The following is a 15,507-nucleotide window of genomic DNA, read 5'->3' as shown; positions in this document are numbered from 1 at the left end:
ATCGTTTAAGACCATCGTCTGGCAAATCGTGCGACATTTATATATCCGACGTGGGATCTTTAAAGTCGGGTACACAGTCGTGCGAGATCGTGTGTAACACTGTGTGCTCTCTCCACAGTTGTGTTTCATTGAAATCGTTATTCTTGCTATTTGCTCTCGAAAAAGCATGAATAAAATCCGTGCCATTTGAAGCAAAACCGACTTTTGCCGATTTTTATGTTCCCAAGGGATCTCACGAATTTCTATGGTTCGTGCGTCACGAACTCGCAAATATTTGAGCCGTTTATTTGAGCCAAATTAACACCGTAGAACAAAAAGTAAAGGAAATTGATAAAATTATATCAATCGAGTGCTTTGGTACTAAAATTTTCGAAATGTAAAGATAATCCATTTCGACCTGTGAATAGCTCGTTTATTAGATATTATCGCGAAACGAAGCAAGGAGGAACTCGTAATTGGAGAAGAACATCCAGGAGGAACGATCGCCAAGTCCGTTGGAAGAGTACTATGACGCATGATCGTTGGGTTGAGGACACGAGACATCACTATGACGTAACTGGTAAGTTGATTTAGTGGCTTACGACTTACGACTGGCCGTCGTAAATTTCAATTGATTATGTTACGATAAACGGAAGGTTGATGTTTAAACTGATAACGAAGGTCTTGATTCCTGATGAGGAGATTTTGTGTTTGGCACTTTCTGATTAATATTTGGTGCAATCTAGGGTAATATTAATTGTAAATTAGCTTCTCCGAGTTAATATTTACATATTGGTTGATATTGGTTAGAGTTGTTAACGACTGAAGAGTTGTGTATGTTCACGGGCATCGAGATTAATCCTATTTAGATATCATAGAAAGAATATTGTCTGTAAATTTCATAGCTAGCTAAATTTTATAGATTATGATCTTCAAAAGATCCGATAGACTTCCGATAGATGTTTTGTCTGACCCTACAAATTTTTAATCGACTTCCAATACGTTAGAAATATACAGGAACTGATCGAATAACCTGTAAAAGATCTGTAAAAGAAAGTCGAAAATGTAGAAACAAATTTTTTCACAAGTCGCTTTGTTTCAGAGAAAATTAAATTTGGAAATTTATCATACGCGCGTATTAGGCCGATTCTTAACTAAACATGTTTAAACTCTATTTTCTTGGAAATAAAGCCTTAGACGGAAAGATTTTATTCTACATTTTCGACCTTTTTTTTGCATGTAGAATAATCTCCTGCCGATTATTTAGTTCTGTCCAGTCCAGAATCAGTGATGATTAAGTACACTTGAAAAAATTTTCAAACTCCACTTTCTCGATAACTAAGTCGAGAATAAAATGATTTTATTCTATATTTTTTTCTTATTCATCCTCAAGGAGTCACGTCGTGTCCGCTTTTACATGTGATTCGATCGGACTCTGTATATATATATAAAACCAATTATTGTGTATATAAAAGCTATATAATTATAGAAATTATCGTATTTTTGCGAGAAAAAGAATAAGTTGGCAATTGCTAGATAATTCGTCATAAGAGAATTTTTTAATTCTTCAACGCATAATATCGTCATTTAATAGCATGGTGTTTGTATTTGTATAGAACACGTGTTGTATGGTTTGTTCAAATGTAGTTATACTATCAAGGTACATATTGAGTATCGGTATAAATGAGTAAATGATGCGTCACAAATAAATTATTTTCTTATTTTATTATCTTCCGGAATGTCTTATTGCCGTGTCTTCTTTTATATTTAGAATATGTTATCGCTTTATAGTGTTTTAAAAATGGTACTAAACGATCAGCAAGCTAAGCTGTTTATTGTACTTTCGCGATAAATTAGTCTGAGACCTGTTTATACGTTTTTCGTATGTTACAATCTCTTCTCAAATAAAAAGATACACAGAAAATCATCAGGTAGATTTTTGAGCTGCTTTTCTATAATTTTGCGCCATGTGAATCGAAAACTTCAAAATTGTTTACTGTATTTGGAGAAATTATGGAATTATACGTTAACGCGTTAATAATTGTGAAACCGGATTTAATGATAAACATTGAAATAAAATTTTCAAATAGATTTTATAATAGATAATAAAAATTTAAAAAGCAGATTAAACATGTTACACAATAAGTAATTAGGAGACAACTTCTTCTCAAATTCTTAGTGTTATTATAATAATAGCACTATAATATTATTATAATAATGTAAATTATAACGCAATTATAATAATGTAAATTTTCAAAGAATTTATATTGTAAAGAAAAAAATTAATTGCTTTATATTTTATTAATAAACGAATGCCTTTAGATGAAAGAACGAATCAGAAATAAAATACGCATAAAATACATAAAAGAATTAAAAGGTGGATCAATGCAACAAATTAAACAATATGGATCTCCGTGTGCAATTTATTACTTCGCGATAAGGTATAGCCTTACGCGCTTAAATAATGACGATGCACTGTTAACAATGCATAAATTCGACAAACAATCTTTTATTCGTTTGCATTTCGCGATAGGTGCAGCAACTATTACACACTGCCTTTTTTCTTTAATGTATGCCGACGATGTGAGCTCCGAAAAAAAAGATGATTAGAAATTAAAATCGGTTAATTTTTTTAGATCGCTAATAATTATACTTTCGCAGACTTCTAACTAGAAAATTATTTTTACTCGATAGAGCTAGGCGAGAAGACCGCGCGTCCTTGCGCTACTCGCGGCACTTGGGCCAATTAAAGCATTCAAGAGACTAATCAATTGTGTACCGACAAGTTGTTTGCAAGGGCTTATAAAAAGAAGCGGAGAAAACGAGCTACGATCGTTTCGTCGACGATCTTCTTCCTTGAACATGGTATGACAACAGAGACATTTTATTATTTCATTCTTAATATATGGAAGAATTTTGAAAAATATTTTTAAATCGCTACATTCGACTAGATGATTAGATGATCGATTTCTAGTATTCAGGTCTTCCATACGTTTTGTTTTTTGTTTATTTTTTTGATAAATAAAATTATAAATATATAAATCCTTGCTATGAAGAGCTTAAGAGTACATAAATGTTACGGTCATTAAAGTTTGATTGGTCGGATTTTACTGTTTAGATTTCGTACATGATATGTCTTGTGTTCCATATTCTTTTGAAGAATACAATTATAAATGAATTGATTGCTATGAAAGGTTCGAGTATACTGTACAAATTTTAACTAACCTCTTTTAAGAGAAAAAGAAGAAAAATATGAAAACCGACGATGGATAATAATACGATTGAAATACGAATTATAGTATAATGGATAGCAGAGTGAGAAGTAGTGTCAGACAGTAGTTAGTCAGACAGTGCCGGTCTACGTTCTACTTAATACCACTAATTACTTATATTAAAACCTGAACGCAATTACGTAATACTTAATGATAACTGGAGTTTTAATTAAGATAAAAGAATGTCTATAAGTACACTGAAATTATATATTACTAAATATACTACTATATCCATTAAATTCTTTGATTTATATAACTTTCAGATGATCCACACTAAGTTAAAGTAATTTAGTTAAAGAAAAAAGTGACTATTGCCATCTATTTTAATAAATATACGATCGATTTAGCGTATACATGTCTAGTAGCAGATGTCATAGATAAATTATTTATTCCCGTTTCCTCTAATCGATTGTGAATCGACTAGAACTCTAGAAGTTACGAAGAACTAAAATATTCGAACGTCATCGACTGGTGAGCCATGAGGATAAATACTTGGTAGCGTTTATCGGAATAATAGAACATACAGCTGCAAACATTTAGATACGAGAGCATACGTAATCCTCAAACTACTTTAATCCTCATTATTCGTTTATCTATCCATTATGTAATCAGTTATTTTAGTTTACTTTACAAACTACTAACAGTTCGTGAAAATTTGTATAGCTGCAATTTAATACAACTTCGATAGGTATTATATCCTGCAATTAGTCGTTCTAAATTCATCGACGAATATATTATGTTCATTGAAGTGACCAAATGCGATCCAAAGTGTAAGGAAAACATATCTTTAAAGACTCTGTTGCATGTATCATTTATCTCTCGAGTCACGTTGAAAAATGTTGGCACGATAACCAGGCAAACGAACAAACCGACAAAATACTTTCATTTAATTCGATCTAACCCACCTGTGGGTTTCTCACAGTTATGAAGCAAGCATAATATTCAACCTATAAAGCGGATATAAATAAAGGACATAAAATACGATATTTATCTCTTAAAATTTTGGCAGAGATCGCAGACAATCTTCGAAATCTTCTTGGTTAGAATTGATTGAAATTTGCCTGTTAAATATCAGTAAAAGTTAGCCAAAACTGAATTTTAGACCTCAATTTCTGATTGATAAATTATTAATGCAACTGCCAGCCAATATCTAGTATTTTATATTTCATTAAATATAAAACACAATTCGATCATTTTTTATTTCATCTTTACAAAATTTTCTTGTCCCTGCTGCAAAAATGTGAATTTGTATAAACGACCGCATTGTTTCCTCCTTAAATATAAATTTCCTAAAATACTCGATCTTGGAAATATACATTTTTCAAAATATTTAGTTCTCAAAATGTAAATTAAATTATTTGACAAAAAGGTCATTAATGTGTTGTAATAAAATAATAATTTTTTTAACGAGAAATTTCAATATAAATATTCTGCGTTTGTTAATATTTTTCCAAGAACACATCTTGCAACTAGAAATTTTTATTATAGCTGCGTTATTGATGTAGTATATGTATTATAATATAGAAAGAACAGTCTTTTCTTTGAAACATCGATAAAGTTAACGATACAATTAACGCTATTTATTTGTTAATTAAATTGCATTTTATCCGAGTTCTGTCTGTACCTGTTTGCTTCTGTTCCAGATCGAATGTATCACTTGTTGGCAAGATGAAAGAGATCCGTAACTGTGAGCCAATCCCTGTGGCACCAGAGATGGAAAGGATGATACATTTTCTCGATTAGAACCCAATAAGTTACTCCTCTCATTTACGTATTCCATCGAAACCAGGTCAATATCGAGAAATACTCTCATATTCTAACAATAATAATCAATACTAGGTTGATGAAGTCATTATTGAAACACTGATGCACTCGTCGTTTCGTGCTACTGTACGCTTTTAATTTTGTAGCTCGATCCACTCTGCAAAATTTATTTCCATTTTCTCCAAATTCTGCTTCTTCTCCTTTAATTTTAATTTTAGATAATTTGATAATTTTTAAGTGTTTCTGTATTTTGTCATTCTGTTCTGGTTCTCCATTGACCTAATTCTGATATCATCAAAGTTTTCCATTTAAAAAAACCAACTTTATTCTGATACCACCAAAACTTTCCATTAGAAATATTCTCCTCTCAAAGTTTTCCTCTACACTTAACAAAAGTCCGGTTTTATTCAGATACTTCTGTCATAGAAGAATTTTATAAAAAATATTCTCTTTTAAGTCTTCCTGTATGATTCGTTAAAAAACAATTTCTTCTGGCATTTTCACTGCCGAAGGTTCCTATAAAAATTTGTCTTTTTCAAGTCCTCCTTTAGAACCAACGAAAACCCAATAATACCTTTCGCGTGACACTCGGATCACGTGCATTCTTTCACAAACAAGAAAATTAGTCACGAATCCGACGTTTACGTTTACGGAATGTTTCGCACGTGTCGCGAATTACACAATTCCAGTGATTTATTTCTCGTTAGCACAATTTATCACGTCTTCCAACGGAGCAGCAAAAAGCTAAACGTACTTACGTCAACGGTAAAAATACTTTTACGCAACAAATTCACTCTATTTTATTGCAATCAATCACCGATAAAAAGCAAAACAGAAAATGAAGTTTATTTCTAGAGGGAATTTTTGGGAGATTCCAAATAAAAATCAAAAAGTCAAAGTTTCAATTTCAAGTTGCCACTGTTGGAAAAACTTCGTGTTTTAATAAAAGTTTTTACAAGAATTCACAGTTTATTCCACGATATTCTTATATAGGCCAAGCTGGTGCACAAATCAACACGAATTAATCCAAAGTATGTTGGTTAATTAAGAGTCAGCCAGTTAACTTGCAGCGATAAGTGCCAATATTTATACCATAATCTTCGTTTTATCTGAACAGTCTAATTTCAGCCAATTTTCAGATGATCTTATCGAGACAGCTCCTAAGGAATGTATCTGGAAGCAACGATACCAAACGAAAGCTCTGCTCGAGTAGACGTTCATTGCCCCTCATCATTTCGTTCTTCGTATCTATGAAAAGTATTCGAGAAGCAAATAGAACAAATAACGCCGGAGATACACAGCGAATCGAATCTTCGAGGGGAAATGTTGATCTTCAATTGCGTTTTAAAAGTGTGTTTAATTGTTCGAGATAATAGCTCCCTATATTTTCTGTAAGAATTCGTGTTAAATTAAATCTTCGAGAAAGTATGTTGATCCTTAGCTGCGTTTTAAAATGTGTATAGTTGTTCGAGAAAATTGTCTTCTGTATTTTCTGTAAGAATTCTGTATTATTTTAGTGAAAATTGGACATAGAGTGTTGAGGTAAGATTCACTTATCTTCTTATATAAGCTTTTTTCAAAGATCTTTGATTCCTTGATGTGAGGATTCTTTTTCCTATTTGGTAATTTTGCTTTCTGTACTATCTAGAGAAATTGGTATTATTTTGTAGAAATTGGCTATCGAACATTTGGTTGAGAGATATTAGAATTTGAAATTGATATAAAATTTCTTGTTTCACTTACGATTCGTTTAAATTTTCTCCTTCTTATGGAAAATTCTTGTTTTATGCTATTTGCTGGTTTTATGATCTCTGTTATCCACAGAAATCAATTTTATTTTATGGAATTTTGGTAGAAAGCATTTGACTTTGGTTTTGATAAAAAAATGTCTTTTTTCTTCTTATAAAAGATTTAATATAAAAATTGTTCTTGTTATAAAGGAACGTAATGATTCTCTTTCCTTCTAAATTTTAATATTCTTCTATTTTAATTAATCGACACTGACTTCTCTGGTGAAAAACATTATAATTCTAAATTTAATACGAATCAGTGAACTACAGCGTGATATTTTTCTCATTATATCGTTGATGTGTTCTCATATCCATGTTCTGCTCCCGTTACATTCAACTTAGATTTTGTTTGACCGATCGCTGTACACGAGTTGTTGGATCGTTGCCTCTGTTACTCGTTACACAAACTTAATGGAGTTACCGGTGTTTTCCAGCAGAAAATTGAAGCTAACATGTGGTTTATTACTTCGACGCGTAATTCACTAGTTTTCACCGATCGTCATTCGTTTTTCGAGCACTTAAAAGAATCTTTAATCGCTCAAACTGGAGCTACGAGTTAGCTCGATTGATCGCGATTAATCACCGATCGAACTGACCATTTAATATTGTTTTTACGAGGTACAACAATATTTCATACCTTGTACACTCTGCACGACACTTATCATACTGTTCTATACGTATAAACAGAGACAATTATTGATCTTATCTTATCGACAACGTGTTGTACCAGTATTTCGTAATATGAAACAAATCATGCTATTGGTATTTTTTTCTCAATTAAAAAATCTTCCACTCGTCGATATCATATTTTCAAATTCATCCTAAGGGAAAATATTTTTCTGTTTCTTATTTTGTCACAATTCTTCGACAGAAAAAGATTCTTTTCATGCAATCTTTCGTTGTAAGATTGAGTAAATAACGATTGGATATGATAACAATAACAACGACTCGACGCCGTCAATTAATTTAATTTATATTTAAAGAGCTAAGTATTTTAGGAAATTTATATTCATAGAGCGAAACATGCGGATGTTTATGCAAACTGATATTTCTACAAATATAATTAAAGCTATAAGACCTATATAAAAAATTGTTTCATCCAAATATAATATAACATATATCACATATAATATAACATCGACAAACATAAATATTATAACGGGTTCTAATTTCTGGATATTTTATGTGTTCCTGCAGATTATGTACAGATTTACGTTGTTTAAAATCCACGTGAACACATAAAAACCCGCAGGCGAATTACAATAAATAGAAATTTTACTTGGCACAATGCATCTTATCGCTTACTGAAAAATAATTTTAAAAACCGAAGTGAATCAAATAAATGGTCAATTATCGCTACCTTGTGGCAGCTGTTACTGATAATTCCGCGATAAAAATGTGGTCGTTCGTGATAGATATGATATCGAATAAAAAAATAACGGATATCCAAAGGAAATTGATTCGTGGAATATCGAATGAAAGAGTAAGCGCGACAGTGATATAATTCTATCCGTGAATATGAATGTCTCATGTTTGTGATTGATCATAAATGTTGTGTTACAGTTTTCAGTATTAAATTTTAAAAACTTCTGTCTATGAATATGAATGTTACATATCCATGATTTGATCATGCATTTCGTATTACAATTTCCAGCATTAAATTCTAAATATTTCTCTGATGTATAGGATTTATGTAAATGTTTTTAATGTGTTACATATCTTCAATAATATTATGGTGTCCTGATATCATCTGATCCTAAACTACAAACTTGATAAATGAGATTCATCGTCCTACAGAGGCATTTAATCAAAATTAGACTTTGGAGAAAGATTGTACATTTCATAATAGCTATAAAGACAGCTGCTTGAGATCAGGTTGGGTAAAATAATTCGTCCTGGCACCCAATGACATTCACAACCGATAGGTATCTCGTAAAAGCATTTTTGGCATCATATTGCTATGCTATGACCACTCGTTTATTATCGTTCGCTAATCGTTAAACGATTATCGTTAATGATTCACCATACACTATTTATACAATAGACCATTTTGCAACACTAAAAATGAAAAGACCGATTCGGTTACGAGCAAAACCAACGAAACACTGACATATAAATGATGACCGATGTCCATCATTTTCTTTGACATCCACTGGAGCAATAAGAAGAGCTTGCTATTTATTAAAAACACACACGATTATATCTATAAATATCAACAAGATTGTTTACTAGTATAAACATCTACAAGGTAGAATATCAACTATAGTATCATAGTGGCAACATAATTACGAACGTAATTTTTAATTCTTCCTAGAATTTCGAGTTATCCACGAAAGCGTTAAATTGATCGTGAAAAAAATTACTCGAGGGAATCCTTGGAGCTTTGACACGTGAATGACAGACGGCATTCTGCGTTGAGATTAATCCTACGATAATCGACGAACACGTCGACTGTGAATCTTCCCTCTGGCAGCGACTTCACACCCCCTTTGTGCTACAAAGAGGAAGTTAAAGTTCGACTCTTCTGGCACACGATTCAATCTTCGAGGGAATCGAGACGGTAAATCACTGTCGCACCCAGTGTTCTTCGTGTATTGGCACACTGTCGAAGGTAAACGAAAATAGTCGTGCCCCTCTAACGTGTAAAATTCTAGCACATAGGAAGATGTTCGACGATATCGAATTGTTGTTCAGGAAAGCAATGATGATGGTTGGATCGAGAAGATAGCTGTATACAAGATCATGAAAGTATTTGACCGTCTGTAGACGATATTGAATCGTTGTCGAAGAAAGGAATGATGATGATTGATCTCGAAGGAAGATTCGAAGCTATATACAAGATGATGAAAGTATTTGATCGCCTGTAGACGATATTGAAGAATGAAATGATGATGATTGATCAAGAAAGAAAATTCGAAGGTGAAAGTATTCGAATATTTGTAGACACCTTATTATTAATACGAATATATTATGACGAATGTATTAGATGTGTTATTTGGAATATTTTGAAATTTCACTAACACTGTAATGAGACTCGACTATCATGATTATATTGGTAATGTTTGGAACCTGTTTGAAAATATACGTAGAAAATACAAGATGTTTGATTATATATTTCGTACAGACTAGAAAAGGCGTAACAAGCATCAGAATTTAAAGAATAAGTTATGTATTATATCAGTAAATTTCAATAAAATGATATTTAATTTATTATCAAGTTATTATTATGCTCAAGGTGGCTTCTCCTACTGTATATTAATTTTTCACTAAATATATGTTTACAGTAAATACCATTCACATCAATCAATATCAATACATCAATCGTGACAGTCTCATTACAATGCTGATGGAATTTCAAAAATGTTTTATATAACACATACGATGTACAGTGCCATGAATAATAATAAACACTTAACTCTATTTATACATTTTTCATGATATTAAAACAACAATTGACAGAATCGTTTATATAATTTCATATTATAAAATAAAACAAAACTCAAGATACAACAAGTAAATATTTCCTTCTCTCGCAGTCTGGAAAAATGAGATTTTCTCTTAAAATTGTGTTTTCGGCTGCGAAAAAATATAAATTCAATGTTAATTTAGTTACGTTTTTGTTCAGTACTAAGTAGGTTGGTCTTTATTTTTGATTACTTCTATTATTCTGTTAGATGCAATATCTATTAACTTATTTAAAGTTTCGCTTTGAGTATCCGCCCACACGAATTTTATTCTTTTTTTAAGTCCAATGATATTTTCTATAGAAGGCTTCTCCTGATCGCAAATTTTTCTTCTTAAAATTCCCCATAGCTTCTCGATCGGATTCGGATCAGGACTCAACGCTGGCCATGCTAACAATCCTATAATCTTAAAAGCACTTTTTTCTAGTGGTGGCTGTATGAACAACAACGTTGTCTCGTTGAAAGATTTCAGTTATAAAAGGCAATAATTCACCATGTAACATTTCCTGATATCCTACGGCGTTCAATTTATCCTTTACAAAAATAATTTCACTTAATATATCCAGGCATGATCAGCGATTTCTTAGAGATACTAAAGAAATAATTCAGTGTTTGAGTATATAATTATTCGCAACACTGTACACATATATATAAATTTTCTATAATAAGTATTCAAGTAATCGCATGAGCCACTGTAAATGCTACACATTTATAAATTCTTGTAAATTGATTTAGATTTGATTGAAACGTTAGAACATTGGCCCACGGTTAGAATTGGACAGGATTGAGTAATTGAGATAGACAAATAGCAGGGTAAATTAGTAAGACACAGGAAGTGGCATATGATTAAATCTGCTCTATATTTAAGCTATTTCTGAATGGTTATTTGGATTCGTCAGGATTACGTATAACGTAGAACAAAGACCACGTGGGGAAATTTGATTGGTGTAAAATAAGCTGTTGGGTTCATGCGGTGTGGGTTAGTGTTGCTATATGTGGTGTTCCTTTTTCATCTATGTGGATGGCTGAGACACTTAGATTAGATTGTAACCACACACATACACACACACACACAAAGACTATAAAAAACTTAAACTAATATCCTTCTAACAGATCTTTGTTATTTTCATAGTCTACACCTGTTCATTGAAAACTATCTGACTTGAGACTATAATCACGTAGAACTTTTTTAACATGGATCTAAGATAAATTAAATAAGAACAACGTACAAGAAAACTATAAATATTTTCCAATCATGAGTTCCAAGAATTCCTTGGAACGTAGACTGATGCATGACGATCTATTCTAAAAACCACTGTTCTAAGTCACGGAATATCCACAGCATCGGGTGGTATTGATCGAATTCTAGTCCACTTGTCAAACGTATGACACAAGCGTGTCATATGCTGTGAAAATCCATGCTTAGTCGTACGCTCTTGATTATTATTTGCTTATACGTTTGACGTATCCTGTTTATATCATTGGACATTCATATATAAGATTCGGGAAATTTAAACGAAAATGTATCGATCTCGGAATTGAATATCTCAGAATGACTGATTGTCAGGTAACATTTAAATATTTATATAGTTGTAACAGAGTGAAATACGACTGCTGTCTCCATATTATAATCACAATTTCGCTATTAAGAAATAGAACGATAGATTAAAATCGTATTTATTGTAATATTAGTATAGCTATAAATTTGTAAGATTTGAATGATAAAAACATATTTATGGATATATAGTGGCTACAAAAAGTATTTGCACGCTATAAGGTCGTAGCATAACATCTACACATTAATTAATGAGGATCAATTAATTAGGTATATTAAATTTTCAAGTATCTTTCTATGACTATAAAAATTTGATATTACAGAAACAAAATATAGAATGTGACAAAAAAATGTTTCATTGGGAAATAAAGGATATACCGATACTTTTGTAGCCACTGTATCTCTCAATTGAATTTCTTAGAAAGATTCGGGATCGTGAATGAAGATGATTTTCGATGGAATTGCAAAATCGAACAGAAGGTTCTCGCGAATTCAGGAGCTTAATTAGACAACGTAAGCCACGAAGAGGACAGCAAGAAAGGAGGCAAAGCGGCCAAATGTATTTCTGGCCATGTCGCCCGCGCTCAAAAAATCTCAGCGTCTCAGGGTGGCTCGCTTTATAATGAAGTGGCTATTTCAAGAGGCACCAAACTCCCCATTATCAAACTATATAGAGCAATAATGCCTCGAATTGATCTTAATTATTCGACTTCCCGAACAAATAGAAGTTTCTCAGAAAAAGAAGAATGACTGCATACAGATATTGAAACATCTTTAAATTAATTCTTGGATCAAAATTCTTTGCAGACTTCTATTTCACTAATTCCTAAATATATCATTCTATATATTATTTTCTATAGATATTTTTCGAATTTCTTTGAAAATTACAAAACGAGGAATTTTTCTCTCTATAAACGATTCTACCTTAAATGAATTCAAATTACAGTATCACCAGCGTTTCATAGAAAATCCGTAATAGTTGTGACAAATTTTTCTCGTAAATTTTTCTGTTCAAAATCTCGGAGAAAATCGGAGGAACAAAAAAATCCATCGAGTCTTCTTTATCACTTCGATTGTATAAAGTAAATAATAAATCTCTTCCTGTAAATTACTGAAGACACTCCGCAGTCAATAATTTATTCTAACGTATCTCATAAATATCTTTGAAGTCCCTTTCTCTGGAGTTTCATTACCTCGTGGAAACGATGTTCCAAATGACCCTTCAGTAAAGTGAACTGAAGCCTTCGATACTCTCCATGGGACGACACCAGCTTCGAGCTCTTATTCGGCGGTGATTCATTCGAACTTTTCCGACTTTTCAATCGAAGGTGTGACATTTTCACTTTCCTTTACCCGAACTTATCGATACGAGTCCTTGTTGTTAACTGATCGTTCATTGAATAGATTCCTTGGTATCACTCGCGAATTTTTAATCACAGAAGCTTCGCGTGCTATCAAATAACTATTCAAAGCTTATATTCGAGACGATAAAAGAGACATTGTTACTGTCAATAGCTTCGCATAACTTTTATTTAACCTGTTAATTGGGAAAGATATTGTTACGTGCTAATCCATCATTTTTATAGAAAATTATCGTTACCATACTAGAGATTATTATACAGCAGAACTCAGTTTATTTGAATCTATCGAGGAACAAAGAGAGTTCATACAACAGAAATTCAGTGATCTTCCTCGCTATCTATGATTTTTCGTTCGTGTAACAGAAATTCAAGGTGAAATTAAATGAAATCAATTAGCTGTAATTTATTTAATCGGATAGTAATTAAAATTTCGTTCCAATAAACGAGGTTCTACTGCAATAGAAATTATTAGAGCGAAACTATTTCTAGAGCGTGCGATTTTCCATATAAATTGTTATAAAAATTGTCTTTTTCTTAAACTTCGCATGAAATTTACCGTTTTTCATTTTTACAATTAAGTCGATATCACAAATATAGGCAATCATGTTTAAATTGTCTAACTCTTTGAAGGAAGCGAGTTTCTGCTTGAGAAACGATCCAGTTAATGAACTAAGAACGGGAGAAGTGTTTCGTTGTTGGATAACACGCTTCACGGACAAGCAGTTTTATTAAATAGAATGACTAGCTTTCTTTCTCTTTCCTGTTTGTTACGTAATAATTTCACATGCAATGGGTACTTTGACGAATATATGCGAAACGTCGAACCAACATTTGGATGAGAAATTCGTATCCAAAGTACTTTTTCAATTTATTAATCAAGGAATTGCTGATGTTTTCGACGTAATAATTCATCTTTTCACAGATTTCTTACCCTTCGATGCATCGTTATATCGTACTTACATTTGCTAGAACTAGTTTATTATAGTTTTAACGTGATTATATATACAAATTTGTCCAATTAAGTTATTAACACGAATTCGTAATTCAAGTCAAGAAACGTGTTCCACATTTAAGAATATCTCTAAGGAATTTCTCTGCCGAGTGTAATCATAAAGATACAAATTTCTGTCCATAAACGATATAAAGTTACCAGACATCATTTTGCTTTATTTTCAATACCACGTCGAACATTTAATTACCCCTTGGTCGGTAAATCAAATTTACAAATAACAGGAAAGATGCACAGCTTTTCTTCTATCTTTAATTAATTTCTCAGAAACCAATCAGCTATCCTCAATGGAGTTAATTTAACTTCGATTTCGCACGACTATATTTGCAAAATTTTCTTCTCGCCCTATAAAAATTGTCAATAAAAGACTTCTAAGAATAGAACATCAAATAAAATTGTCGTTGATCATCAGATCATCCCAAATAATTTCAGGTATTTTTGTTTTTATCTCGGTAATACATATTCGAATTAACAGCAGGATTTAGAAAGTCACTTCTATCTTTTACATCTTTTACCACGCGCACTTATCAAAAGAGGAGATTGCGATACCGAATAGCGTAATAATAAACCGTGGAACGCTCTAGAGGAAATCAATGGGTCAGCTGATCGGGTACGCGACCAAGTCCTGCACTTTCACTGAAATATCTTCTTACAGAGAGAAAAGCGAGTGCAAACGATACGCGAGCCTCGATTTCATCGATAATATAATCTACCGTTATCGTATAATTTTCCAATTATCTCGCGATCATACTCTTCTTTCGAGTGTTTGATAAAACAGAAATATAAATAAAGATATAAGGGAACGTAACACTATTGGCTCAACGTGAAGCCTATTCTTGCAATCTGTTTCGACTTATTTCATTTACGTTTTACGAGGGAAAATTACTTTGCGTACACTTGCAAAATTATGATAGATTGGTCCTTTCATTAATCCTTACTTTTTTATGATTTATACTTTTCTAGATGGCTACGCGACTTTCCTCCATAATTGTAAAATTAATTTTCCCCTGAACTTATTTCTTTATTGACTTTTTATGATTTTCATTTACTTGTTTACATGGCTATATCTTCCTCGATAATTTTTTCTATATTTATCGTTTAAGAGATACTAGCACGTACGTATGTATAGGTAAGTATGTATGTGCATATATTTACTTCCTATTTAATACAAATATAATTTCAAAAGGTATAAAGATAGCACAGTTACGTACATAGTGCTTGCCTCAAATATTTCATAATATTCTTTCATAGTAATAATTTCTTACGTTATTTGTTTCATTTAATCATTACGAACATATCTCAGCCAAATAAAA

The 15,507-nt window shown here is 32.0% G+C and overlaps 1 protein-coding gene and 1 long non-coding RNA gene across 7 annotated transcripts in view; one reads left to right on the top strand and one right to left on the bottom strand.

Annotated features, from left to right (window-relative positions):
• The window catches only part of LOC117217327 (kinase D-interacting substrate of 220 kDa), a 35,622-nt gene that overhangs the window by 18,088 nt on the left and 2,027 nt on the right, over positions 1-15,507 (bottom strand). For 2 of the 5 annotated variants that reach the window (XM_033464858.1, XM_033464859.1), the window contains exon 1: positions 4,876-5,201. In XM_033464858.1, coding sequence (XP_033320749.1) covers positions 4,876-5,064 — 189 coding nt within the window. In that variant the 5' untranslated portion in view covers positions 5,065-5,201. Of the gene's footprint in view, positions 1-2,371; positions 2,383-4,875; positions 5,202-13,017; positions 13,362-15,507 lie in introns of those variants that run through there. The other 3 variants (XM_033464860.1, XM_033464855.1, XM_033464864.1) reach the window with 3 other exon arrangements.
• Positions 26-10,266, top strand: LOC117217328. 2 transcript variants are annotated; one of them, XR_004489520.1, is made up of 5 exons: positions 26-559; positions 2,674-2,844; positions 4,895-5,040; positions 9,120-9,365; positions 9,460-10,266. It is a non-coding gene; the product is annotated as an uncharacterized LOC117217328 (long non-coding RNA). The 2 variants fall into 2 exon arrangements; XR_004489519.1 differs by having other exon boundaries at positions 31-559; positions 9,120-10,266.

This window comes from Bombus bifarius, unplaced genomic scaffold (genome assembly GCF_011952205.1).
Source record: "Bombus bifarius isolate JDL3187 unplaced genomic scaffold, Bbif_JDL3187 scf7180000007975, whole genome shotgun sequence".
Lineage (NCBI taxonomy): Eukaryota > Metazoa > Arthropoda > Insecta > Hymenoptera > Apidae > Bombus > Bombus bifarius.
The sequence above is the reverse complement of the archived record's forward strand: the minus strand, read 5'-3'. Positions and strand labels throughout refer to the sequence as shown.